Source organism: Trichoderma aggressivum (genome assembly GCF_033847375.1).
Source record: "Trichoderma aggressivum f. europaeum strain CBS 100526 chromosome Unknown scaffold_001, whole genome shotgun sequence".
Classification (NCBI taxonomy): domain Eukaryota; kingdom Fungi; phylum Ascomycota; class Sordariomycetes; order Hypocreales; family Hypocreaceae; genus Trichoderma; species Trichoderma aggressivum.
This window is the reverse complement of record NW_026946367.1, coordinates 1,893,902-1,917,677: the sequence shown is the minus strand read 5'-3', so window position 1 is coordinate 1,917,677 and position 23,776 is coordinate 1,893,902. Positions and strand designations below refer to the sequence as shown.

At 48.3% G+C, this 23,776-nt stretch overlaps 8 protein-coding genes across 8 annotated transcripts; 3 read left to right on the top strand and 5 right to left on the bottom strand.

Moving 5' to 3' along the window:
* Positions 1–93: 93 nt before the first annotated feature.
* Positions 94–878, top strand: Triagg1_555 (uncharacterized protein; the record flags this gene model as incomplete). Its single annotated transcript, XM_062900561.1, has 3 exons — positions 94–176; positions 244–586; positions 642–878. The coding sequence occupies 3 exons, from the start codon at positions 94–96 to the stop codon at positions 876–878; spliced, it is 663 nt and encodes a 220-aa protein (XP_062760905.1).
* A 326-nt stretch (positions 879–1,204) lies between these two features.
* Triagg1_554 (uncharacterized protein) lies at positions 1,205–1,619 on the bottom strand (the record flags this gene model as incomplete). Its single annotated transcript, XM_062900550.1, has 4 exons — positions 1,205–1,258; positions 1,345–1,460; positions 1,522–1,557; positions 1,607–1,619. 4 exons carry the CDS (start codon positions 1,617–1,619, stop codon positions 1,205–1,207), a joined length of 219 nt encoding a protein of 72 aa, XP_062760904.1.
* Positions 1,620–2,493: 874 nt separating this feature from the next.
* Triagg1_553 (uncharacterized protein) lies at positions 2,494–9,612 on the top strand (the record flags this gene model as incomplete). Its single annotated transcript, XM_062900539.1, has 1 exon — positions 2,494–9,612. One exon carries the CDS (start codon positions 2,494–2,496, stop codon positions 9,610–9,612), a length of 7,119 nt encoding a protein of 2,372 aa, XP_062760903.1.
* A 459-nt stretch (positions 9,613–10,071) lies between these two features.
* On the bottom strand, positions 10,072–11,184 carry Triagg1_552 (uncharacterized protein; the record flags this gene model as incomplete). The annotated part of the gene is made up of 2 exons (XM_062900528.1): positions 10,072–11,058; positions 11,128–11,184. 2 exons carry the CDS (start codon positions 11,182–11,184, stop codon positions 10,072–10,074), a joined length of 1,044 nt encoding a protein of 347 aa, XP_062760902.1.
* A 1,211-nt stretch (positions 11,185–12,395) lies between these two features.
* On the bottom strand, positions 12,396–13,655 carry Triagg1_551 (uncharacterized protein; the record flags this gene model as incomplete). The annotated part of the gene is made up of 1 exon (XM_062900517.1): positions 12,396–13,655. One exon carries the CDS (start codon positions 13,653–13,655, stop codon positions 12,396–12,398), a length of 1,260 nt encoding a protein of 419 aa, XP_062760901.1.
* Positions 13,656–15,866: 2,211 nt separating this feature from the next.
* Positions 15,867–16,940, top strand: Triagg1_550 (uncharacterized protein; the record flags this gene model as incomplete). Its single annotated transcript, XM_062900506.1, has 1 exon — positions 15,867–16,940. The coding sequence occupies one exon, from the start codon at positions 15,867–15,869 to the stop codon at positions 16,938–16,940; it is 1,074 nt and encodes a 357-aa protein (XP_062760900.1).
* A 1,105-nt stretch (positions 16,941–18,045) lies between these two features.
* Triagg1_549 (uncharacterized protein) lies at positions 18,046–19,548 on the bottom strand (the record flags this gene model as incomplete). Its single annotated transcript, XM_062900495.1, has 1 exon — positions 18,046–19,548. One exon carries the CDS (start codon positions 19,546–19,548, stop codon positions 18,046–18,048), a length of 1,503 nt encoding a protein of 500 aa, XP_062760899.1.
* A 1,589-nt stretch (positions 19,549–21,137) lies between these two features.
* Positions 21,138–22,211, bottom strand: Triagg1_548 (uncharacterized protein; the record flags this gene model as incomplete). The annotated part of the gene is made up of 3 exons (XM_062900484.1): positions 21,138–21,161; positions 21,211–22,067; positions 22,124–22,211. The coding sequence occupies 3 exons, from the start codon at positions 22,209–22,211 to the stop codon at positions 21,138–21,140; spliced, it is 969 nt and encodes a 322-aa protein (XP_062760898.1).
* Positions 22,212–23,776: the final 1,565 nt, after the last annotated feature.

Here is a 23,776-nt window from a genome sequence, read left to right as displayed (position 1 = left end):
AGACTTGGGCGCAAATTGATCCGTCTCATATTTGAAATTGCGCCCTATTTTATCAATAAGATTCTTTATTCTGTCATATTTCATCATTCCACGATGCAAGACGCACGGGCAAATGAGGATGATGATACATCTCCGTTCTTAGTTCGTCTATTTCACCGAACTGGCAGCTTTCACAGGTACGCGCTTATAACCATGATATCGCCATAAGTTGAAGAAAATACAATTAATCGGCATTATAACTAGGCCAGAGGAATTTGCATCACCATCTCTACCGTCACATGTGTCCATCTACACCTGGTCAACCTGTACACTATATGAGCTGGCCCTGGAGCTAGCAGCAGCGAAACCAAGCGCATTGCCTTCTCCTACTATTGGCACGAGACTCTCTTTTCAGCTCGTCTGCCCAGATCTACGTGGCACTAGTACTGTCAACACTGGGCAGCCCAAATTTGCCGTCAAGGAGCTAGGAAGCATCGTCATTGGCGAGGGCTATCCTGGCGCGGAGAACCCAGATGAAGCCGACCCCGATGTCATGATGAGAGATGACAATGGGAAGGACAAAACACTAGCCGACTGGAGATTTGTGGTTGGCGATTACATCTCATGTGCAGTTCTTCCTCCCTTGTCAGACGGCTCTGTAGCGCCACCGTCAAATGCCAGAAGAGGCTCTATATCCAGCGGGCGCGATAGTCGTGGTGGCACTTTCAGGGGAGGATTTCCAGGTCGAGACAGCAATTTTAATCGCAATTACGGCCGCCAGAGTAGGCCGCCGAGCTGGAGAGACAACAGATTCCCGTCTGGTGATTGGAGGAGAGGAGAGCAGCTACCGGACGGGCCGCCTGGGGGGTCACGAGGCAGAGGACGTTGGTATTAGGTAGCAAGGAGGACTTGCGTCAGAGGCATGATTGAGATTTTGTAAGGATGCGATATACCCAGATAATTTAGCGCTTAATCGAGGCAGAATACGGCCCTCTTAATCAGTCCTGCAGATTGTTGCACCAGCATGATTCTCAATTCAGGTGGAACAATTGCCAAGACCAAACAGAGAGATTGCAGAGAATGAAATGGAGAGGGTCCAGTACGAAATGTGCAAATTGGTCTCTTTTTTATATATTCGAATATTCGGCCAGCACTAGGCTCTCTATTCCGAATCGAATCTTTTGAATTATACATAAACCCTCGCCCCTACCAGAAAACTCGACGCTTATTTCTCGTAGACGGAGTCGCCCTTTCGCTTCGCTCGTAGATCCCACAGCCCCTAGCCAAAGTTAGCATCTCATCAATCCAATCCGTCTCCCCTCCTCATCCTCCTCCCCCTCCCCACATTGCTCGATTTCCACTCACGTCTGTCTTGTATGCGACCCAGCCGAAGACGGCGGGGATAGCGGCAATGTAGATGAAGCTGATTCGGGCTGTTCTGCCAGTAAATCGGAAGTGGTGGTGGCGAGCCTTTTGCATCGCTGTTGCGCCGAGTTAGACGGGGATCTGAGGGATGGGCATTGGATCGGATATGTTACGCACCCTCCAGCTTCAGGAGAGCCGGGTCCGGCTTGACGTCTGCGAATCGCGGTTAGCAGGGTTCAGCAATGATGCAATTGCAACGTACGAAGATGCGCCATTTTTGCGGAGTCGTGACAGCGGCTGCTTGGGCGTTGGTGAGTTTGGGCTGTTGTCGCGATGGATCGGCTTGATGTTGCTGGCGGCAGAAGATCATGAATTGTGATTATGTAAGTACATTAGAGTGGTTTTCATTGGTTGATTGCATTTTCGACTCCGTCATCCAGTACCCTGGAGCAACAGTCTGGAATAGTGAAAAGGGTATTGAGATTGATATTGCTCAGATATCTGAGGCGAAAAAAATCAATCAAATTCTATTGATTTTTTTCTTTATTATAATTCTGAGATTATTTTGAGCTACGTGCATTGAGCGTAATGCTGTAATAGTACGTTGTCCAAAGAAGAAAGTATACTTGGACCACTGGTAAGGCATAGGTACCACCTAGGGACCTACAGAATAAATCACTTGAGATATTTTCTTCTCAATTGTATCTGGATACATAATTGAGAAATTGTATCTGGTTACATAATTGAGACAGACGTAACATTTTTCTGATCCGTATAATAGACGTATATGCTTGTTTTCATGAAACGCAGCATCAGTTCTATGCAGTCCCAGCCATTCAATATCACGTGACCGACTAGCATCGAGATTGAAGCTAGTGCCTCCAGGGATCCTCGTTCAAGAAATTGTTCTGCGAAGGCGAAGCTCAACATCAATCTGGCATTGCATCATTCCCGCCCTGGTCGTCGTCTGATTCCTGCGAGACCGGCATCTGCATCATCAGAATAGAGGCCACACAGCAGAATTTGACGTGGCCGCTGTTCTGCGTGCGCAATTCCAGATCTGCCAGCGCGTCGTTGACACGCGCCACGGCTCCAAGCCTTCAGGCAGGCAACTTCACGAATTGCCTCTGAACGAGTGAAGACGTCGCCATGTCGCAACTCCCGCCGCCTCCGCCGCCAGGCTGGGGTCCTCCTCCTCCTCCGCCGCCTCCCTCATCATCGCTTCCACCTCCTCCATCGATACCTGCTCCTCCAGCCCCGCCGCCGCCTGGCTATCGACCACCCGCCGACGCCCATATTGCCAAGTTTGCCCAGAAGAAGAAGGAATGGCTTCGCAATCAGAGGAACAGATTTGGAGAGAAGCGCAAGGCTGGCTTTGTCCAGACGCAAAAGGCTGACATGCCCCCCGAGCATCTGCGGAAAATCGTCAAGGATATCGGCGATGTCTCCCAGAAAAAGTATACAAACGACAAGCGAAGCTATCTCGGTGCGCTCAAGTTCATGCCGCACGCTGTTCTCAAGCTTTTGGAGAACATGCCCATGCCGTGGGAGTCTGCACGAGAGGTCAAGGTTCTGTACCATGTCAACGGCTGTCTTACCCTGGTCAATGAAATCCCCAGAGTTATCGAGCCTGTTTTCTTTGCACAGTGGGCCATGATGTGGACATTCATGCGAAAGGAAAAGGCAGATCGAAGACTCTTCAAGCGTATGCGGTTCCCACCATTCGACGACGAGGAGCCGCCGCTATCGTGGTCGGAAAATATCGAAGATGTGGAGCCGCTCGAGCCTATCCAGATGGAGCTCAATGAGGACGAAGACGAGGCAATTTATGAATGGTTTTACGACCACCGACCGCTGCTCGATACATCCCATGTTAATGGCCCGAGCTACAAGGGCTGGAACCTTACACTGCCTCAGATGGCAGCGCTGTTCCGTCTCAGTCGACCTTTGATCTCAGATGTTGTGGATAAGAACTACTTCTATCTCTTCGATCTGAAGAGTCTTCTCACAGCCAAGGCGTTGAATGTTGCCTTGCCAGGTGGACCACGATTTGAGCCGCTATACAAGGATATCAACCCCAATGATGAAGACTTTGGCGAGTTCAACGCCATCGACCGAATCATTTTCAGAAACCCTATTCGAACCGAGTTCCGGGTTGCCTTCCCATACCTTTACAATTCTCTTCCTCGAAGCGTGCACCTCGCCTGGCACTCTCACCCCCAGGTGGTCTACAACCGTGTCGATGACCCGGATTTGCCCACATTCCACTTCGATCGTCGAATCAACCCCATCTCGTCACGTAACGTGGCCCCCAAGAATGTGGAATTGTCTCTTGAGGATGAGCTTTTTGGACCCGGAAACAACGAAGAGCCCGAAGAGGATGCCTTTGAGCTTCCTGCTGGTGCAGAGCCTTTCCTCGCTGACGAGGATCTCGACAATGACGATACGGCTGCTGCCATTGAGCTCTGGTGGGCACCGTTCCCATTCAATCGACGATCTGGCAAAATGGTGCGCGCCCAAGATGTACCCCTGATTAAGCAGTGGTATCTCGAGCACCCCCCTGCAAACCGACCGCCCGTAAAGGTCCGCGTCTCCTACCAGAAACTGCTCAAGAACTTTGTCCTCAATGACCTGCACAAGAAGAAGCCCAAGGCTCAGAATAACCAGAACCTACTCCGGTCACTGAAGCAGACAAAGTTCTTCCAGCAGACTACTATCGACTGGGTAGAGGCTGGTTTGCAGGTTTGCCGTCAAGGTTTCAACATGCTCAATCTTTTGATTCACAGGAAGAACCTGACATATCTTCATCTTGACTACAACTTCAACTTGAAGCCCGTCAAGACCCTCACCACAAAGGAGCGAAAGAAGTCTCGATTCGGAAACGCTTTCCATTTGATGCGTGAAATCTTGAGACTGACAAAGCTGATTGTTGATGCACAAGTTCAGTACCGACTGGGCAATATTGACGCCTTCCAGCTGGCTGATGGCATTCTCTATGCCTTCAACCACGTTGGTCAGCTTACAGGTATGTACCGTTACAAGTACAAGCTTATGCACCAGATCCGAACCTGCAAGGACTTGAAGCACCTCATCTACTACAGATTCAATTCTGGTCCTGTTGGAAAAGGTCCTGGTTGTGGTTTCTGGGCTCCCGCCTGGAGAGTTTGGCTCTTCTTCATGCGTGGTATTATTCCCCTCTTGGAGAGATGGCTTGGAAACTTGCTCTCTCGTCAATTTGAGGGCAGACACAGCAAGGGTGTCGCAAAGACAGTCACAAAGCAGCGTGTCGAGTCTCACTTCGACCTTGAGCTTCGTGCGTCTGTCATGGCCGATTTGTTAGACATGATGCCCGAGGGCATCAAGCAGAACAAGGTCAACACTGTGTTGCAGCATCTCTCCGAGGCCTGGCGTTGCTGGAAGAGTAACATCCCTTGGAAGGTGCCTGGCTTGCCTGCTCCTATTGAGAACATCATTCTTCGATACGTCAAATCCAAGGCTGATTGGTGGGTTTCCGTTGCCCATTACAATCGCGAGCGTATTCGTCGCGGTGCCACCGTCGATAAGACCGTTGCCAAGAAGAACGTTGGCCGTCTTACCCGACTCTGGCTCAAGGCAGAGCAAGAACGCCAGCACAACCACATGAAGGACGGTCCATATGTTTCATCAGAGGAGGCCGTTGCCATCTATACGACAACCGTCCACTGGCTGGAGTCTCGCAAGTTCTCGCCTATTCCGTTCCCCAGCGTTTCTTACAAGCACGACACCAAGATTTTGATCCTTGCACTGGAGCGACTGAGAGAGGCGTACTCGGTCAAGGGCCGTCTCAACCAGAGCCAGCGTGAAGAGCTTGCCCTTATCGAGCAGGCATATGATAGTCCGGGTACAACCTTGGAGCGCATCAAGCGATTCCTCCTCACTCAGCGAGCTTTCAAGGAAGTCAACATCGATATGAATGACAACTACAGCACCATCAATCCAGTCTACGATATTGAGCCGATTGAGAAGATTAGCGATGCTTATCTTGACCAATATCTGTGGTACCAGGCTGATCAGAGACACCTTTTCCCTGCCTGGATCAAGCCTTCTGATTCCGAAGTTCCTCCCCTGCTGGTTTACAAGTGGGCTCAGGGTATCAACAACCTGGGCCAGGTTTGGGAAACTGAAAATGGCGAGTGCAATGTCATGATTGAGACTGAGCTCTCCAAGGTCTATGAGAAGATGGAATTGACGCTTCTTAACTCCCTCCTGAGACTGATCATGGACCACAACCTTGCTGATTACATCACGGCAAAGAACAACGTCCAGCTCACCTACAAGGACATGAACCATGTCAACAGCTATGGTATGATTCGTGGCCTTCAGTTTTCGGCTTTCGTGTTCCAGTACTACGGCCTTGTCCTCGATTTGCTTTTGCTTGGCCCCCAACGAGCTAGCGAAATTGCTGGACCACCCCAAAGTCCCAATGATTTCTTGCAGTTCCGCGATCGGGAGACGGAAAGCAGACACCCGATCCGACTATACAGCCGATATATCGACAAGATCTGGATCTTCCTTCGGTTTACAGCAGAAGAATCGCGAGATCTCATCCAAAGATTCCTTACCGAGCAACCTGACCCCAATTTCGAAAACGTCATTGGATATAAGAGCAAGAAGTGCTGGCCACGAGACTCTCGTATGCGCCTGATGCGACATGATGTCAACCTGGGACGAGCCGTCTTCTGGGACTTTAAAAACCGCTTGCCACGATCTGTCACTACAATTGATTGGGATGACAGTTTCGTTAGTGTTTACAGCCGAGATAACCCCAACCTGCTTTTCTCCATGTGCGGATTCGAAGTTCGTATTCTGCCAAAGATTAGAAACCAGAATGATGAATTCCCTGTCAAAGACAGCGTCTGGTCTCTCGTCGATAATACGACCAAAGAAAGAACGGCACACGCGTTCTTGCAAGTCACCGAGGAAGATATCCAAAAGTTCAACAACCGTATTCGACAGATTCTCATGTCGTCTGGCTCAACTACCTTTACCAAGATTGCGAATAAATGGAACACTGCTCTGATTGCCCTGTTTACGTACTATCGTGAGGCCGCAGTCTCCACCATTGAGCTGCTTGATACCATTGTCAAGTGCGAAACCAAGATTCAAACAAGAGTCAAGATCGGATTGAACTCAAAGATGCCTTCGCGTTTCCCTCCTGCTGTCTTCTATACCCCCAAGGAGCTTGGTGGATTGGGTATGATCTCTGGCTCTCATATCCTTATTCCGGCCAGTGACAAGCGTTGGTCTAAGCAGACCGACACTGGTGTCACTCACTACCGAGCTGGTATGACCCACTCAGAAGAGACTCTGATTCCCAACATCTTCCGATACATTATTCCGTGGGAAGCAGAATTCATCGACTCCCAACGTGTCTGGACCGAGTACTCCCAGAAGCGCTTGGAAGCCAACCAGCAGAACCGTCGTCTGACTCTGGAAGATTTGGAGGATAGCTGGGATCGTGGTTTGCCAAGAATCAACACTTTGTTCCAGAAGGACCGAAGCACCCTCAGCTTCGACAAGGGTTTCCGTGCTCGAGCCGAGTTCAAGATTTACCAGCTCATGAAGGGCAACCCATTCTGGTGGACAAGCCAGCGACATGACGGCAAGCTTTGGAACTTGAATGCCTACCGAACTGATGTCATTCAGGCTTTGGGTGGTGTTGAAACGATCCTTGAGCACACTCTCTTCAAGGCCACTGGTTTCCCATCTTGGGAGGGTCTCTTCTGGGAAAAGGCCTCTGGTTTCGAAGAGTCCATGAAGTTCAAAAAGCTCACCAACGCCCAGCGGTCCGGTTTGAACCAGATTCCTAACCGTCGTTTCACTCTCTGGTGGTCCCCCACGATCAACAGAGCCAACGTCTACGTCGGTTTCCAGGTCCAGCTGGATCTTACTGGTATTTTCTTGCACGGCAAGATCCCCACCCTAAAGATCTCTCTCATCCAAATCTTCCGTGCTCACTTGTGGCAAAAGATTCACGAGTCTGTGGTCATGGATCTCTGTCAAGTGTTTGACCAGGAACTGGAGTCTCTCGGCATCGAGACCGTGCAGAAGGAAACGATTCACCCTCGTAAATCCTACAAGATGAACAGCTCCTGCGCCGATATTCTTCTCTTTGCCAGCCACAAATGGAATGTCACCCGCCCATCGCTCTTGTATGACACGAAGGATGTCATTGAGCCTACCACGACCAACAAATTCTGGGTTGATGTGCAACTGCGTTATGGTGATTACGACTCTCACGACATTGAGCGTTATACACGTGCCAAGTACCTTGATTACACGACTGATAGCTCAAGTATTTATCCTTCTGCTACTGGTATCATGATTGGTATCGATTTGGCATACAATTTGTACTCGGCCTACGGAATGTACTTCCCAGGTCTGAAGGTACTCATTCAGCAAGCCATGGCCAAGATCATGAAGGCAAACCCGGCATTGTACGTCCTTCGGGAGCGTATCCGCAAGGGTCTGCAGCTGTACGCTTCCGAAAGCAACCAAGAGTTCCTGAACTCGCAGAATTATTCGGAGCTCTTCAGCAACCAGACGCAGCTGTTCATCGACGACACCAACGTGTACCGTGTGACCATTCACAAGACGTTTGAAGGAAACTTGACCACCAAGCCCATCAACGGTGCCATCTTCATCTTCAACCCGCGAACTGGTCAGCTGTTCTTGAAGATCATTCACACCAGCGTGTGGGCAGGTCAGAAACGTCTTGGACAGCTCGCCAAGTGGAAGACGGCGGAAGAAGTGGCGGCGTTGATTCGTTCGCTCCCCGTTGAAGAGCAGCCCAAGCAGCTGATTGTTACCAGAAAGGGTCTCTTGGATCCCCTTGAAGTCCAGCTGGTTGATTTCCCCAACATCTCTATCCGTGCTTCCGAGTTGCAGCTTCCTTTCCAGGCCGCTATGAAGGTTGAAAAGTTGGGTGACATGATCCTGCGAGCGACTGAGCCTCAGATGGTGCTGTTTAACCTGTACGATGAGTGGTTGAAGAGTATCTCTTCATACACTGCCTTTTCTCGTCTCATTCTCATCCTCCGTGCCCTTCACGTCAATCCCGACAAAACAAAGCTTATCCTGCGACCCGACAAGACTGTTATCACGCTAGACCACCACATCTGGCCATCGTTGAACGATGAAGATTGGATCAAGGTTGAAACCCAGCTGCGAGATCTCATCTTGAACGACTATGGCAAGAAGAACAATGTCAACGTGTCCAGTCTGACGAGCACTGAAGTCCGTGATATTATCCTTGGTATGGAAATTTCTGCACCATCCATGCAGAGACAACAGGCTGCCGAGATCGAGAAGCAGCAAGAAGAGCAGAAGCAGTTGACGGCCGTTACGACCAAGACCCAAAACGTCCACGGCGAAGAGATCATCGTCACCACGACATCTCAGTTCGAACAGCAGACATTTGCTTCAAAGACTGAGTGGCGAACACGAGCTATTGCGACATCGAACTTGCGAACACGAGCGAAGAACATCTATGTCTCGTCAGTGGATAGTGATCTGGACGACGTAACATACGTCATGCCCAACAATATCCTGAAGAAGTTCATCACCATTGCAGATCTGCGTGTTCAGGTGGCTGGTTACCTTTACGGTGCTTCAGCTCCTGATAATGATCAAGTCAAGGAGATCAAGTGTATCGTCATGATGCCGCAGATTGGTGGTCTTCGCAATGTGCAGCTTCCACAGAAGTTGCCTCAGAGTGACTTCCTGGATGGCATGGAGCCACTGGGCGTTATCCACACAATGTCGGGTAGCGAACTTCCGTACATGCCTGCTGCCGATGTGACGGAGCATGCCAAGCTGTTGGATGCGCACGAGGAGTGGGATAAGACCAACACAGTCACAGTGTCCGTGTCTTTCACTCCTGGTAGTGTGTCTCTGTCTGCTTGGGGATTGACGCCCCAAGGCTACAAATGGGGAGCTGAAAACAAGGACACTCAGAGCGACCAACCCCAGGGATTCACGACTACTATGGGAGAGAAGCGAAAGCTTCTGCTCAGCCCAAGATTCAGGGGTTTCTTCCTCGTGCCGGATGATGGTAAATGGAACTATAGCTTCATGGGCAGTGCTTTTGCAGGAATGGAAAAGAAGTCTGTTCATGTCAAGCTAGATACGCCACTGCCCTTCTATAGCGACCACCACCGACCGGTCCACTTCCACAGCTTTGCGGAGTTGGAGGATATCTGGGTTGACCGATCCGACAACTTTGCTTAATCATCTCATTCGGAAGGAATGCTCTGGCGGTTGAGCACATTTTTTTAATACCCTGGGACTTGGTCGGCCATGGTGGACGAATCTTATTACTGCATGAAGGGTGGATGATGACGCGAGTTTGGCGGGCGTTGGATTTGGAAGAGGAGTGGTGATTTTAAGACAGGATTTTTCAGTACATGTGTGCGGTTATTGTAATGCAAAAAAAATTGGAGGACAATTTGTCCCAACTGGATGCTCTTGTCTTTATATGTAAGACTATGGAAAACGGGGACTAATTAGCAGATTGGCAAATCTTTTCATATAGCCTATTTATGCTTTGTTGCAATGAGATTTGATGTTGCTATATGTGTGGTATCTATTATGTGACTTGTGTGATGGCTGCTTGGGTTACTTATGCCTTGATGACTTATTCTAATCACAATGCGCTGTTTAACAATACTATATTACTTTACACGTATCCTACGCATGCGTCGTTGCATCTGTGCTCGTCTCTGGCGTTGGCTCAGTTGGCTCCCGTTTCTTGTCGATGGCTTGCCATATCAACCATGGCAAATCAGAGAGAAGCTGGTAAACAGCCCCTAGCATAACCAAACCGAAAAATACAACTGGTCCGAGAATCGCAAAGATGGTGAAGCCGTACGTTGCCTTCTGAAACTCGGCGTTGTTCTGAAGCGGCTCGGCTGCAAGGCCTACTTGCATCGCAGTCAGTACGAGGACAAGCCAGACTGTGGACGCGGCGATCCAGCTGAGATTGTCGCGGAAGAAACTGCTGTAGTCGTTCCAGCTGTTGAAGTAGGCTTCGAATGGCGAGAGGTTGAAGACGCGGTTGATGGTGTTGATGCGGGAGAGGCGGAGCTCGCCGTGTATGAACCGGGGGTGCATCTCAGCTGGATCATGGTTTCGCAGAATGGACCGGGCGATGATTTTCCATGATTTCCATGATATTGGCCTTTGGTCGGGGCCTTTTGGAAGAAGACGTTTTTCGATGGCGAGGTGGAAGTCGTTGTCTGAGGAGATGAGGCATGCGTATGTGTAGAGGAAGCCGAGGGCGACTTTGCGCTCGTTGCTGAGTTCTGGGCTTAGTAGGTACACTGTCCAGAACTTGGAGCTCAGTAGGAAGCGAGGGAGAGGCTTGATGAATATCCTCCCGTTGGGGTTCCACATGAGATGCAGATCGATGCGATCGGTGATGGTAATCTCACGGCCTAAGGCGACGTGATAATGGAGTTGTGCAGGGGGTCTCTTAGCGCCTGCGAGCCAGAGGTGCTTCAACATGCTGTCCAGGCCCTTGAGAGATAGTTCCGAGGCGAGGAAATGGGGGACATTTTCAGAAGGGTCTCCGACGTGGCGCCTCTTTCGGTATCCATGGGACTTGTGGTAGTGATAGGACGCTGGTAGGAGATCTTGCAACTCATCGTCGCTCTCCTCAAACGGGTCTGTGTTGAACTGGAAGCGATGGATATGTTAGTTGGTGAGACGGCATGGCGTGGGAAGATGGGGTGGAGAAAACGCTACCGGGCATTGGGAATGATGCTGCTCGCTCATGTCGTCGGCACATTTAGCATATTCCATCTAGGATAGTATTCGCTAGAGAGGCGACTCAGGGGCAGCGTAGGGCTTTACGCCACGCCGGAAGAGAGAGGGGGCAATTCTCGTATCGTAGGTGACACAGCGGGTTATACGATCCGTCTATGAGATTGAATACAATGTGCTTCTTGGGTGAGAGTGAAGCTTGACATAATCGAGTGCCAAGAGACTTGGCGCTGGGTTGGATAGAGCCACCCTACCTCGATTCTCAAAAGAAGTAAAGTTGAGAGACGCGAGAGAATGGGCTCTTAGATCCTCGTACGGCTGAGGTTTAGAGTGCAAGGGTATCCTGGAAGATTAGGAGGCTGGGAGAAGGCGGATACTAATCCGCTGGTCAAGAGGTTGAGTTTCGCGCAACGTGAGGGTGATGCTCGACCAATTATGAGAAGATGTTCTTATGATAGTTTAATCCGGTTGGTACGCTAGATATGCATATGCGAGGGTGAGATGCTGGTCAACGGTGCGGCTGAGATGCAGGTTGAGTTGCGGACTGAGTTGAGCTGTGAGTTGAGAAGCGACGCGTAACGACTGAGGTTAGATTCTCAGGGCCTTTAAGCAGTGGATGTTGATCGCTGTGGTTCACAATGAGGAACAGAACAGCCTGGTAGAGACACAGCCACAGCCACAGCTCCGCGTCTGCCTAGAGAATCGTCCGCTGGTCAAAGTATTCGTGAACTGGTACAGACATGCGGGCTATAGCTCGAGCTGCAGACTATGTAATGCAACTTATCGGGTGTTGGTTACTGCGATGACAAATGTAACACCTCGAATTAAAGGGCGGTATATCGAACGAGGTTTTTCTAGCGCAAACCCCCTGCTCGACAGCTGACCCATTTTTCAACTTTCTGTTTCGTGTGATGCAAGCCGTATTACACGCTGAAGGAGAACAAGACACATTATGTTGGGAATACGCGCGATGAGGAGTTTGGTGAACGAGCGCTGTATTTTGAGTGAGAGTTTTCAAAAGTTTCTTTTCACTGAAACTCCGGTTGAGCGAAGCCATGGATACATATAGGAACCGTGGAGGAGTTAGCGACGGCTGACTTACACGCGCCGCCTGCCCTCATGATGTGTTGATGCGAGTGTGAAGACTTGAGCTTTAACAACTATTTTTAAAATCGATATATACATCCACATCTACATTTAATGACAACTCTTGAGACATATTGCTCTACCTACATATCTACTCATCCAAGCTACCTAGCCCTTGTCAACACTTCGACAATCCGAGCAGCCATAGCATCACCATTATCCTGTCCAAAGGTAGTGATGAGTGCTCGCAGTGGCGGATCTTGAGCTGAGGAGTCACCGGCAGAGGCAGCGCTGCGCAACATGGCCGCCAGCATTCGATCGGTCAAAGCCTTGTGAGCCTGACCACTGCTGATGACCTCCTTCTGTGCTCTGCTGACGTCGTCCATGACTTCCAGTGATCCTTTGTAATAATTGATGGGTGCACCACCTGTGAACTCATGCCATTCCATGGCGTCTACAGACACGCCGGCTTTCTTCACCAAATGTGTCTGTATTGCGTGACCTTCATGTAGAGGCGGCAATAGTAAAACTGCATTGGCAACAGCGCCAGCCGCATACAAGTTGCCAAGTCCTGCTGTACAGCATACTAGTTCCACCGAGGCCATCAAATCTAGTGCTTCATCGGGTAGGACCATGCGAGCTGCTTCGGGATCTTGAGGATCTATGCCTCGTGCCACATCCAAGCTGGCCACTAACACGATCAACTTGGCATGTTGAGACTTTGGAAGAGCAGCATTGCGCAAGCTGACAGCACGCTTTGCCGCGCTATAAATGAGGCGTGCATAGGTAACATACTCTTCCTTTGGCATTAGAGGATTGACCATTCCTCCGAAATTGAGGAGAACATCTTTGGAAGGACCTCCAGTGGTTCTTGGAGGTGGTCCAAGTGGCGGAACTGTCACAGCATTGTTCATCTTTTCGCTGATGATGCGCTCTTGAACTCCGTAGAACTCTGCAGCAATCACCATATCGGCTTGACGCCAGTGAGGAGAAATACTAGGCCAGAACCATAATAGCAGGTCGATAATGACCACGGGGATGCCAGCGGCTTGAGCTGCGGCAGCAACAAGTTCATCCATAGATGTCACAACAAGCCGTGGCTTCAATTGTTGCAAAAGAAAAACGAGCTCTTTCTTTCCGGTCTCTGGATTTGAATAGAGGTCGATATTGTAAGACCCGTCCCAGTCAGCCTGGGTGAGTTTCTGAAAGTCCATTGTGAGGCTTGATCCTACATAATGCAGTGCTACAGGACCCAGAGACTTTAGCCGGCTGCGTAAGTACGGCATGACGGCCATGAGGGTTGCACCTGGGCCGCCGCCAAATGGCTGAGCGTTGCAGACGATGTTCATGGGTTGAGCAGTTGACTCGACAAGGCGGGTCTTGTCGATGTCATTGTGGTGGATTATATCTGGATTTTCGCCCATTTTTCATCCAGAAGAAATGGATTGCTACTAAGGAGAGTCCCAATATTGATGAAATGAAAAACATTGTCCCAGGAAAGAAGGAGCTGAACGGTATTTATTTGCTTCAACAGAGTCAACGAGCGTCATCAAGCAAACTAATGTATGTCTTACACTAAGGCTGTTCTAAGCTCTATTGGCGCTAGCATTGCCTTCATAAAATGCGCAACGAAGCTGAAAATATGTGCGTAGTGCCGGTCAATATTTGCTTAGAAATATTCACTGATGCAATCGTGATGCTATTATTGAAGAAAAAAGTGTTGAGGCAATGTGTCTATGTTTGCTGCGGCAGTCTTCTCATGCGTTATGATAACCCCCACTATACCGTACAATATCAAGTAAGACGCTGGAACAGAGCGATAAATGTTTTGGCTGGAAGAGGAATGCCTGAGGTTTGGCAAAAAAAAAAAAAAGGGTAAATCTGATATAAAGTATGTGAGAAATTCCGTCAATCTGATATGAGGTATGTGAGAAATTCCGTCAATCGGGCTGTCTGGTCCGTACTTCATCAATGGGTGGCGTAGATGGAATCGTATATGCGACAGCGACACTCGAGTTTACACAGAGGCATAATAACTGCTCCTTATGTACATGTAGCTTGACAAAGTCAGTCACTGCTGTTGGGAAGCGTCAATATACAAATGCCATCAGTAAACGTGACTTATCTTTGACTTCGACTCATGCATTCGTTTAGCCCGCGGCTGTCCACATGTAATTGCGCTTTACTGGCTTGTAGAGCTGTGCCATCTTTTGTCTTTCTCGCGCAGCCTCATCCCTCCCGGCAATCTTCTGTGCTTAATGGTCACTATATATGCAGATTGATTCACCATCATTCTCGTTTAATTCTCTTTGATAGCTGCGAAATATGGCTTGTATACTTAAGAGATGATCATGTCCGCTTTTGAACATATGTAGAGACGATTGCTTCCGTGTGCCCTTGAACTGTGTATCTGTATGGGAACAAATCTTCTGAACTTGTTCTTCTTAGACTACCAGAATAACATGGCCGAGTAGCTACCACGACATCATTTTTGGAGATCAAAATGCGGAGTGATACTGTAATCACGAAAGTTGCCGTACTCCTCCCATTTTCTTCGAGACTCCGCAGATGAAGTGCAGGCCCTTCTGTTAGCGCTTGACGCTGAAGAGAGACGCCGATACTCGCGATTCTAGGATATTCTAGAGCTGGCGGTTATCCATGCCGATTAGAATCAGCTTTTGGATACAGTGGAGAGGTTATCCCAGCGTAAGTGGAGGGCTAGGCTGTATTGACAGTGGCTCTCAATCTCATATGTAGATGCTGGCCCACGGAGAACGACTAGGCGGAGTTAAATACTCCCAAGATAAAGCCGCGACCGCCATGGAGATTCAGGACTCCAAACAAGTGCAATTGGCTTCCTATTCTAGCAGATAAAGCTTGTTTGATAGGCGGCTAAGTTAGTTGCCATGCATCAATCCATAGTAGCCCGTTAATAGGGGCAAAATCTCATATCTCGTGGTAGTAAAAAGAAAGGAAGAGGTCGACACCAACACTGATCGTATATTACGTATAAAAGCGCTGATCTTGACAGCATATATTCGTGTCAGTCAAGGTCACATCGATGGTGATGTCTAGTAGGTGCCTAGGCTGGGTTTTGAACTTTTGAAGATTTCGCGTGAGAGGGACAACAGGCTGCCTTTTGGCATCGAAATATATGTTTCTATTCCAAGTTACTTCCAACTGACCAGAGATTAATCTTGCAAAAATATCCACCACCCAATCTTCGAGACCGGTGGTTCAATTGCACCTTTTCAATATTTCAGCGCTGAAAGCACCCAAACAGCGCGGCACTACAAAAAAGCATTGAATTGAGTGACTTGAGACGGATTGGTCTCCTGGGATTAAAATTGAAAGCTGATTCGATGTATTAAGGGCCAATGGCCATGCGGCTCTGCCCAGCCCCCACGCGACGAGTCTGCCGTCTACTGGATTACGATCCGCTCAATATATTTACTCGGGCATGCAGGCAGCCTGATTGAACAGGATTGGGCATGAATGATCCCTCAGCCTCAACATACCCCGCTTCAGTTAAAACTATGGACTTCATGTAGACAACCTCAACAGCGTGTTGTTTTGGATGAACTGTTTGGATATTCGCTCATCATTAACTCTACCAATTCTCGCAATTTCCCATCATGGCTCAGACCATCAAACCTACCAGCCGAGACCAGTTTCACATAGCCATCATATGCGCTCTGCCACGGGAAGCCGATGCTGTCATGCTGCTATTTGATGAATTCTGGGACGAAGACGGCGATCCATTTGGACGAGCAAATGGCGACTCAAACACTTACACGACTGGTTGTATCGGAAAACACAATGTTGTCCTCGCTGTACTCCCAGGTATGGGCACCAACAACGCGGCCTCGGCTACAGCGAGTCTACGATCAAGCTACAGCAATCTCAAACTTGCATTGCTCGTCGGCATTTGCGGCGGCGTGCCCCGGATCGGAGACGACGATGTTTTTCTGGGCGACGTTGTAGTAAGCAAGGCGATTGTCCAGTATGACTTTGGCCGACAGTACCCGGGGGCCTTTGAGATTAAAAATACCATCGAAGATAGCCTTGGTAGGGCAAATAAGGACCTTCGCGGATTGCTGGCATACTTTGAAACTGAGCGTATGAGGGAACGGCTGCTAACCAAATCGGCGGACTATCTAAAGCAATTGCAAGAAGCCGCGAGGAGGAAAAGACGACGAGCAAAATACCAGAATCCTGGGGCCATTCAAAACAAACTCTTTTCACGGGATTATATCCATCGGCACCCATTAGAGTCATGCGATACATGCAGTGATTTAGACAGCTCGGGAGAGATTTGCGAAGCAGCGTCCAAGGCATCTTGCGCAGATTTGGGTTGCGATGAAGATGAGCTTGTCAAAAGAGATGCTTTCGATGATGGCGGCTTCAATATCTTCATTGGACGGATTGGCTCGGGCAATACGGTAATGAAGAGTGGAAAAGACCGAGACTGGATTGCCTCCCAGCATAACCTCATTGCGTTCGAGATGGAGGGCGCAGGAGCTTGGGACGAGATCCCTTGCTTAGTGGTCAAGGGTGTTTGCGACTATGCAGACAGCCACAAGAATAAGCAATGGCAAGACTTTGCGGCTGCCACTGGGGCTTGCGTGATGAAGGCCATCTTGGATCGCTATGTCGTGGCTGAGGGGGCTCAAGGTTCGGCATTGGCTCAGACAAATGGTGAGATTTGATCCCCTCTTTATTTATCATGATTACTCTATACTCACACGTGAACAGGCCAAAGTGTGCAGAATAACACACGAAGTATTTCTGGGAATACATTTGGCAACAATGTAAACATTAGCCAGGGCGACATGACATGGAACATGAAGTAATGCACTGGGTTCATTCACGAGCCATCCAGCTTTGGTATCGACGTCCCAAAGTAGAATGTATTTTCTAGATAGATGAATCAATGAAGTTACATATTTTGGTTCTGCTACAATACTGTTTGTACTAGTCCTCCTAATCACTCCACAATACTGTTAGAAATGCCAGGACAAAGATAAGTGTCAAAACAGGGCCTGAGGTCATCAGAGAATCCTGGACATTAAGGCCATACGTTCATTACGGTATAACGCATGTGAAAGTCAAGTTTTAAAGGAAGCAAGCTTAAGAGATAGTATTGGGACTGAAACGAAAGCAATATGCATTGAGATGGAGGCTACTGGCGTCATGACGACTGGACGCTGCTTGGTTACTCGAGGAATATACGATTATGCAGATTCGCACAAGCATGTTGGTTGGCATAACTATGCAGCAGCTTCTGCTGCCGCTTATTTGAAGCATTTCGTTATTCACACAACCACTTAAGAAACGCCGATTTTCGTCAAGATTTGTTTACAATGTGAGCACCTCAATTCTGCAGGAGACTTGTAAGAAAAAGGGATACCGGGTTGGGAGAATGGAAAAGTAAAGAATGAACAAACATAATTCGTAGTTGTCATTATTTGTTTATATTTCTTTCTTCTTATAAGTAAAAAAAAAAGTCAAGTCTGTTTTTATTGTGTTATAATGAGCTGACTTTATGTGCCCCATTCAATGTATTATGTTCAATCGCTGGGGCTATGTGAAATAGTACTGAAGGATAATTCTTAATCTAAAGTCCCCATACTGCGAAGTGTAGTCAATCGAGGTCGAGACATAATATCCCGAAGACGACAGTGATCTCATGTTTACTGCACTAAATCTGTTGATGCCGACGGTTTAGAGAAGACTGACTATCCTTAAATACAAGTACCTATATGAATTGTGCCAGCTTGTGTTTATAAGAGCAGAGTGTCCAAGAAGCCTTTGTTACTCCAAAAAATGCGACAACCTTAGACTCTTAACTTTGGGTTCGTCTGGATCAGATTTACCCGTTGGTAGATAGCCAACGACTTTAGAGCTCGCGTCATCAGCACGCAAGCTAGAATCACCGACATTGTCGGAATCTAATGCAACGATTCCCAGTCTCTGTGATTCATGTTGGTTAGGAAGTTGGATAATCATTATCTCATCCGCAGAAGTCGTATATGCCAACAAGGAGGATGACATTATCTCATACTCTCCTAGTTCATCACTTGGACAAAATCCCTCGGGTATTAAGAAGATTTGTTCTCCACCAAAACAAACCCAAGGCCTTTCCCCACTGGGTTGCCACAACGAGTATGCCCTCCATGAGAATTCCTTCCAGTGCTCCCACGAGGATAGTTTGCAGAAACCAGCACGATCTGTGAGTATTTTGTTCGTTATGGGGTCAAAGAACGGCTCGCTGAAGCTCTCCCCAATTGCAACACAAGTGATGAAAGTACCGGTAGCGACTTTCCAGATCTGGGCCTCGTACATAGGTACTTGTTCATACATGTATCTTTCGTCCCGTATTTCACCCACTTGGCAAATAACTGCTAAAATCGTAGCATCAGACGAAAAGGTGAGGCTACCAATGCAAAATTTGATATTTCGGTTTGGTTGCTTGGGGCCAAAGCTGGAAATGTCGTGGCACGCGCGCCAATCACAGATGCGCACTTCATATCCCCAAACACCATGAATCCCCCGCCCCAACCACTTTTCAGAGGCTCTCGCCACATATTTTGTGTCGGGAGAAATTGCCAACGCCACAATGTTAAGATAGTCACGATAGTCATGATTGCTGTCGTCGCCATTGATTTCGCCACTTTTAAATAAGCATTTGCCAGTTTCCACGCACCAGACCCTCGCCTCATTCTTGTCATAACCCGCAACCAAGTATTTTGAATCGTCTGAAAATACCATCTTCTGAATCCAACCATTGTCCCTATGGCTTTTGAGCAGGTGAAGAGTCTCCCCAGTGGTAAGATGCCAGATCCAGACATCAGCCCGATTACCTTCAGCACAGGCAACAAACTCCAAGTTGGGTGAGAAAACGGGGCAGCCCCAGCAAGAATTACCACTGTTGAGCGTTCGAATGCACTCGCCGCTCTTGCCACACCGTATGTCGATGTACCCTTCGAGACTTCGTGCTGCCACATATTTTGATCCTGGCGATATAGCTACAGATAAGTCATAGTAAGTAACACTCTCGGTAGAGCAATCTCCGGTATCAACCCGCCATATCTGGACAGTATCAGAATTGGCAGATGCGAGAAGCGAGGAAGTTGGCCAATCGGGAGAAAAAGAGGCATCTGTTGTGTTATTTCCAATGGACATTTTGAGTGGCTGCTCTTCAGTTCTAGTGCTTCCAATGGCCAAATTCTTTCCTGAGACTGCTACAAACATCGACGCATCAGGGGACAAGTCGAAGTCTTGTATAGCAATATCCAATCCGATCTGGCGTATCATTGTCCAGCTTTCAGTACACCAGAGATGAATATTGGACCTTTTATCTGCCAAAGCTAGCAGTGCTGAGTCTTGCGAAAATTTCGCTTGCATTATGAATCCGGGAGGTGAAGTGCAAATATGTTTCACCAGTTTTCCTGTCCAAACAGAGTAGATTCTAACATCATGCCCGTGCGCCAAGGCTATCAGTGCCGAATTGGATGCAAAAGCATACAGCTCCTCGTAGCTGAGTACATGCATCAGATCTATTTCACACACGCAAGCTCCGGTTTCTGTCGCCCAAATTTTCATCGAGCTCAAGTATTTGTTCGGGTAATTGTCTGTATGAAATATCGATGCCGCCAGATCTCCATGCGGCGATAGACAAGTCACATCTTCTCGGAAAACCTCGGACGGATGGTCAGGGTGCGATTTGCCCACGTCAAGGTTTAAAGAAAGCTGTTGTACTTGGATACCACTATCGACGGCCCACGTTCGCACGAGGCCATTGTGAGAGACTGAGATTAAGTGTTTAGAATTGGGCAAAAAGGAGATAAAGTGATGGTAATTATTGTCCACGCCCAATTGAGGTGCACGTTCCATAGTGGCGGCTCTGTAGAGCGAGATGCTGCCTAAGTGATCATGTAATACACATAACGAGGAGGAATCCGGTGAATAGAGCAACTTGGTACTAAAAAATGATGGATCAATATCGATAGTATGTTGTAGAAATTGCCGTCTTCGTGGTTTTTTTATCAAGGTTAAAAAATCTCCAAAGTGAGCTCGGATAGATTGCCAATATATCTTGTAGACTGCACTGTATTTGTCCTCGAAGGCAATGGCTGAATAGTACAGCTGCAGGGGCCATTCGCTCACAAAATCTTGGCAGTATTGAAAGAATCGATAAGCATCGCCGATAAGCTTCATGAGGCAGTTCGCCTCTTCTTCCTGTTGTGAGTTTGTAACCTCATGCCCATTTGCCCTGCTTTTGCAATAACTCGCTGCTTGATTATGAAGTCTTTGCAAAGCAGATCCTCCTTTAGGTGTAAGGCTGCGCAAGAGAGCTAAGGCTTCTAACCAGCATAGATACTTGGTTTTGAGAAAGTTTTGGAGCAGTCCATCACCTTTAAAGCATTCCTCAGCCTGGCATCCCCCAGAAGCGTATGCACGAATTAAGTGATCGACCCAAAATACGCAGCTGTATTTTATGGGTACCAAGGGATCGGGATACGGCGGCGTGATATCGCCCATGTAACTTTGAGGATCTTTGACATTATAAATATCATACTTCAGAATGCGAGACATCGCACTCATCGAAGTTTCAAACATTTTTCGATGTTGATATTGGATTCCTGAAGGGAAAATGCTATTGCGGGCATTCCCTACAATGTAATCTTTGACTGATTGGTGGATGAAATAGATAATGTCGTCTCTTATGGCTAAAAGAGATCCACAATCTCTAACTATATCTTGCATATCAAGTATATTGTAGGACGATTTGTAATGTGCCCACTGAGAACTTATAAATGTATGGAGTTCTTCGAGATGGAGGGGTCTCTCAGCGGTCGTAACAATAGAGAGCAAGATTTGACAGGCTTCTCGATCCTTTTGCCTTAGCTTTGCGTTGGCTCGCTGTACTATCAGGTCGTAGAGATTCTCTAGACCTTCTGGTATTTCTTCCAGTACTTCTTCGACATTTCGACGGTCTGTGTCCCGCAATTGTTCAATCACGAGGGCTACCCATAAAAATGTGCCGTTTGCTTTGCGTTCCAACGTTGCGACTGTTTTGGTTTGAAGTTCCTCATCGTCTTCCAGGGCTTCGATACCCGAAATGGAATTGTTGATATAAATGTCAACGGATTTGGAGACGTTCTCGGCGTTCTCTTTTAGCTCCAAGTTTAGCCTCCGAGCGGGTTCAATTAACCGTAGTCCTCGTTCGATGTCTTTAACATTCCGACTCGAAAGCAGCCACTTTACGTGACTGCTTGTTTTGATAATGAGCCTCAGGAGCAGCTTGCAATCGTGCTCGCACTCGTCAAGAGCATCGACAACACAGATAGGGACCGATATGCCTTCAATTTGAGTAACTGCTTCGAATATGTCACCGAGAACAGCCCACGCATTGGGCCCATCAAGTTGATTTAATTTATCTTCATGTTGCTTGCAAATAGGCGAAAAAAACGTCGGGTTTCGTTTGACGAGGGAGAAGATCAAGCCTGCTACAACTGAGGAAGCAGAATTAATCCTAGAGTCCGTGGCTTGACAGAAAAAATAGCCAAGATTGTGATTTTCTTCGGGCATCTTTTCCAAGTCTTCGATAATGCCGCAGAGGAGCATTGTCTTGCCCTTTCCAGGGTCACCTTTAATCCAAAGTACGGTACTCTCTTTCGTGTGGCGCCATTTCTTGAAGCCCTCGTGGTCGAGAATCCAGTTGAAAGATTCGTGTAACAGAGGACCCTTCAATTCTAAAATGCGCTTCTTGTCGTACAATGGATCAGTTTTACTGATTTTGTCAAGAAAAGCGTGGTTCGTCTCTGAGGAACCTGTCAAGGTTGTTAGCCACGCGTCCATCGTGCCAAGAACCCTAGATGAAGCCCACCAGTGTTGAAAGTTGCATGGAAACCACCCTGGACAATCGTCGCATTGTCTCCGACTATGTTTCTCGAAAATTCAGAGGTATTCGCCATTATTTTGTCGTTGATTTGAGTAGACGTTCAGCTATACATAGGTAGTTTTACGGAGATAGAAGGGAAAATCGAGACTCAACCCGAAATATTCTCATTTCAGGCTGCAATTCGATACCTAATCTGAGCATCCAATGAAAGTTGTAGAAAGCACAATCACTGTTTTTTGCTCTTACCATATCATTGGACAAAAAGCTTCACTGTAGCCTTCTCCTTGGCAACTCGGACGAGGCTCGCCATTGGCCGCGGAGCTACATCTACGTCAAGGATTTGATAGGCCAGACTTTGGTTGAAGCGAAGCCCGATTCATCGTTGTGCATGCGGCTCTCGTCTTCCCGAGTGCGGGTGAGTCCTGGATACATGTACCGACGCCTTTCATCGCATCGATGGCAAGATGGGTACGCCGAGACTAAACCATGTAGGTATTGCGGCGGCGATTTTACATGGATAAGGGAGGTCTGAGCTTTATCTAGCCTGCTTGGGGTTCCCGATACGACTCTGGGCCCGACGGTTCTGGGACGCTGGATACAAGATGCTTTAGACAGATCGGTGGCCGTAAGCCTGTTCGTCTCTGTAGTGATACGGTAGGACGATTGTATGTTGGCCGTGCTCCGATCGTAGCAACTTGTAGTGGTAATGAGAATGCATCGCATCGTAACTGATACGGTGAAATAATTGCACGTTGAATGTGCTCCGGTCGTAGCGATTACGATCACGAACCACGCGGCTGTTCGGTTGAAGTGGGATTGATTAGTACCGCCGCACTCTGGCCGCGGACCAATTGTTACTGATCTGATAAATCGGCCAAATGCCTCCTCTCACATGTGAGAAATCGCGTGTTGCCTGCTCAAAACCTAGGCTACGTCAAAGTTTTGATGTATGTGTCTTTACTCTGTCAGCTTCCCGATTCGAGTGTTTCCGAGCCAAAGAAGGCAATTCAGTTCAGAATCGCAGAGTAAGCCAAGGCGGCGATGCCGATTGACAGTCCAAAATCGCGGACTCGTACAGACTTGAATGCTCTGCATAAACCGTCATTTCGGCTACCTCCCCGAAACCGTCATCTATTACCCTCGGGAACAACCATCCGATCCCCTGTCTGACCGTCCGAGCCGTTACACGATCGACAATCTCCCTTTGAACCTTGCTTATAGCGGCTGTCGATCCCATTCAAAATATCGCCACCTCAAAGCAACCTCCTCCAGCCCGTCTTCCCGGTAACGGTGCGTCTTGATAGCGGATCAAGGGTCAATGAGCTGCATTAGCGCCCCTGACCAAGTGCCGTATCTCGCATTGAGCCTCGTATTTGGGAGGCACAAAGTTGTCCGGATATAAACCCAACACCTCTACCGAGGCTTATGCACGGCGTCAAAATACACAGCCCGCGTCCGAGCTCGAAATCCTCCTCATCGGTGAATTCCCTTGGCAAAGGGCACGCTTTGACCTGATGCATGCAACAGGCGGGACGGCATCGAGGGAGAGCCTCCCCCACATACTTTATTCGGTCACGGAATTCGCAATATCGGATGAATTAGCTGGTCTATATTACCCTTTTCAGACGGTGGAGGGCA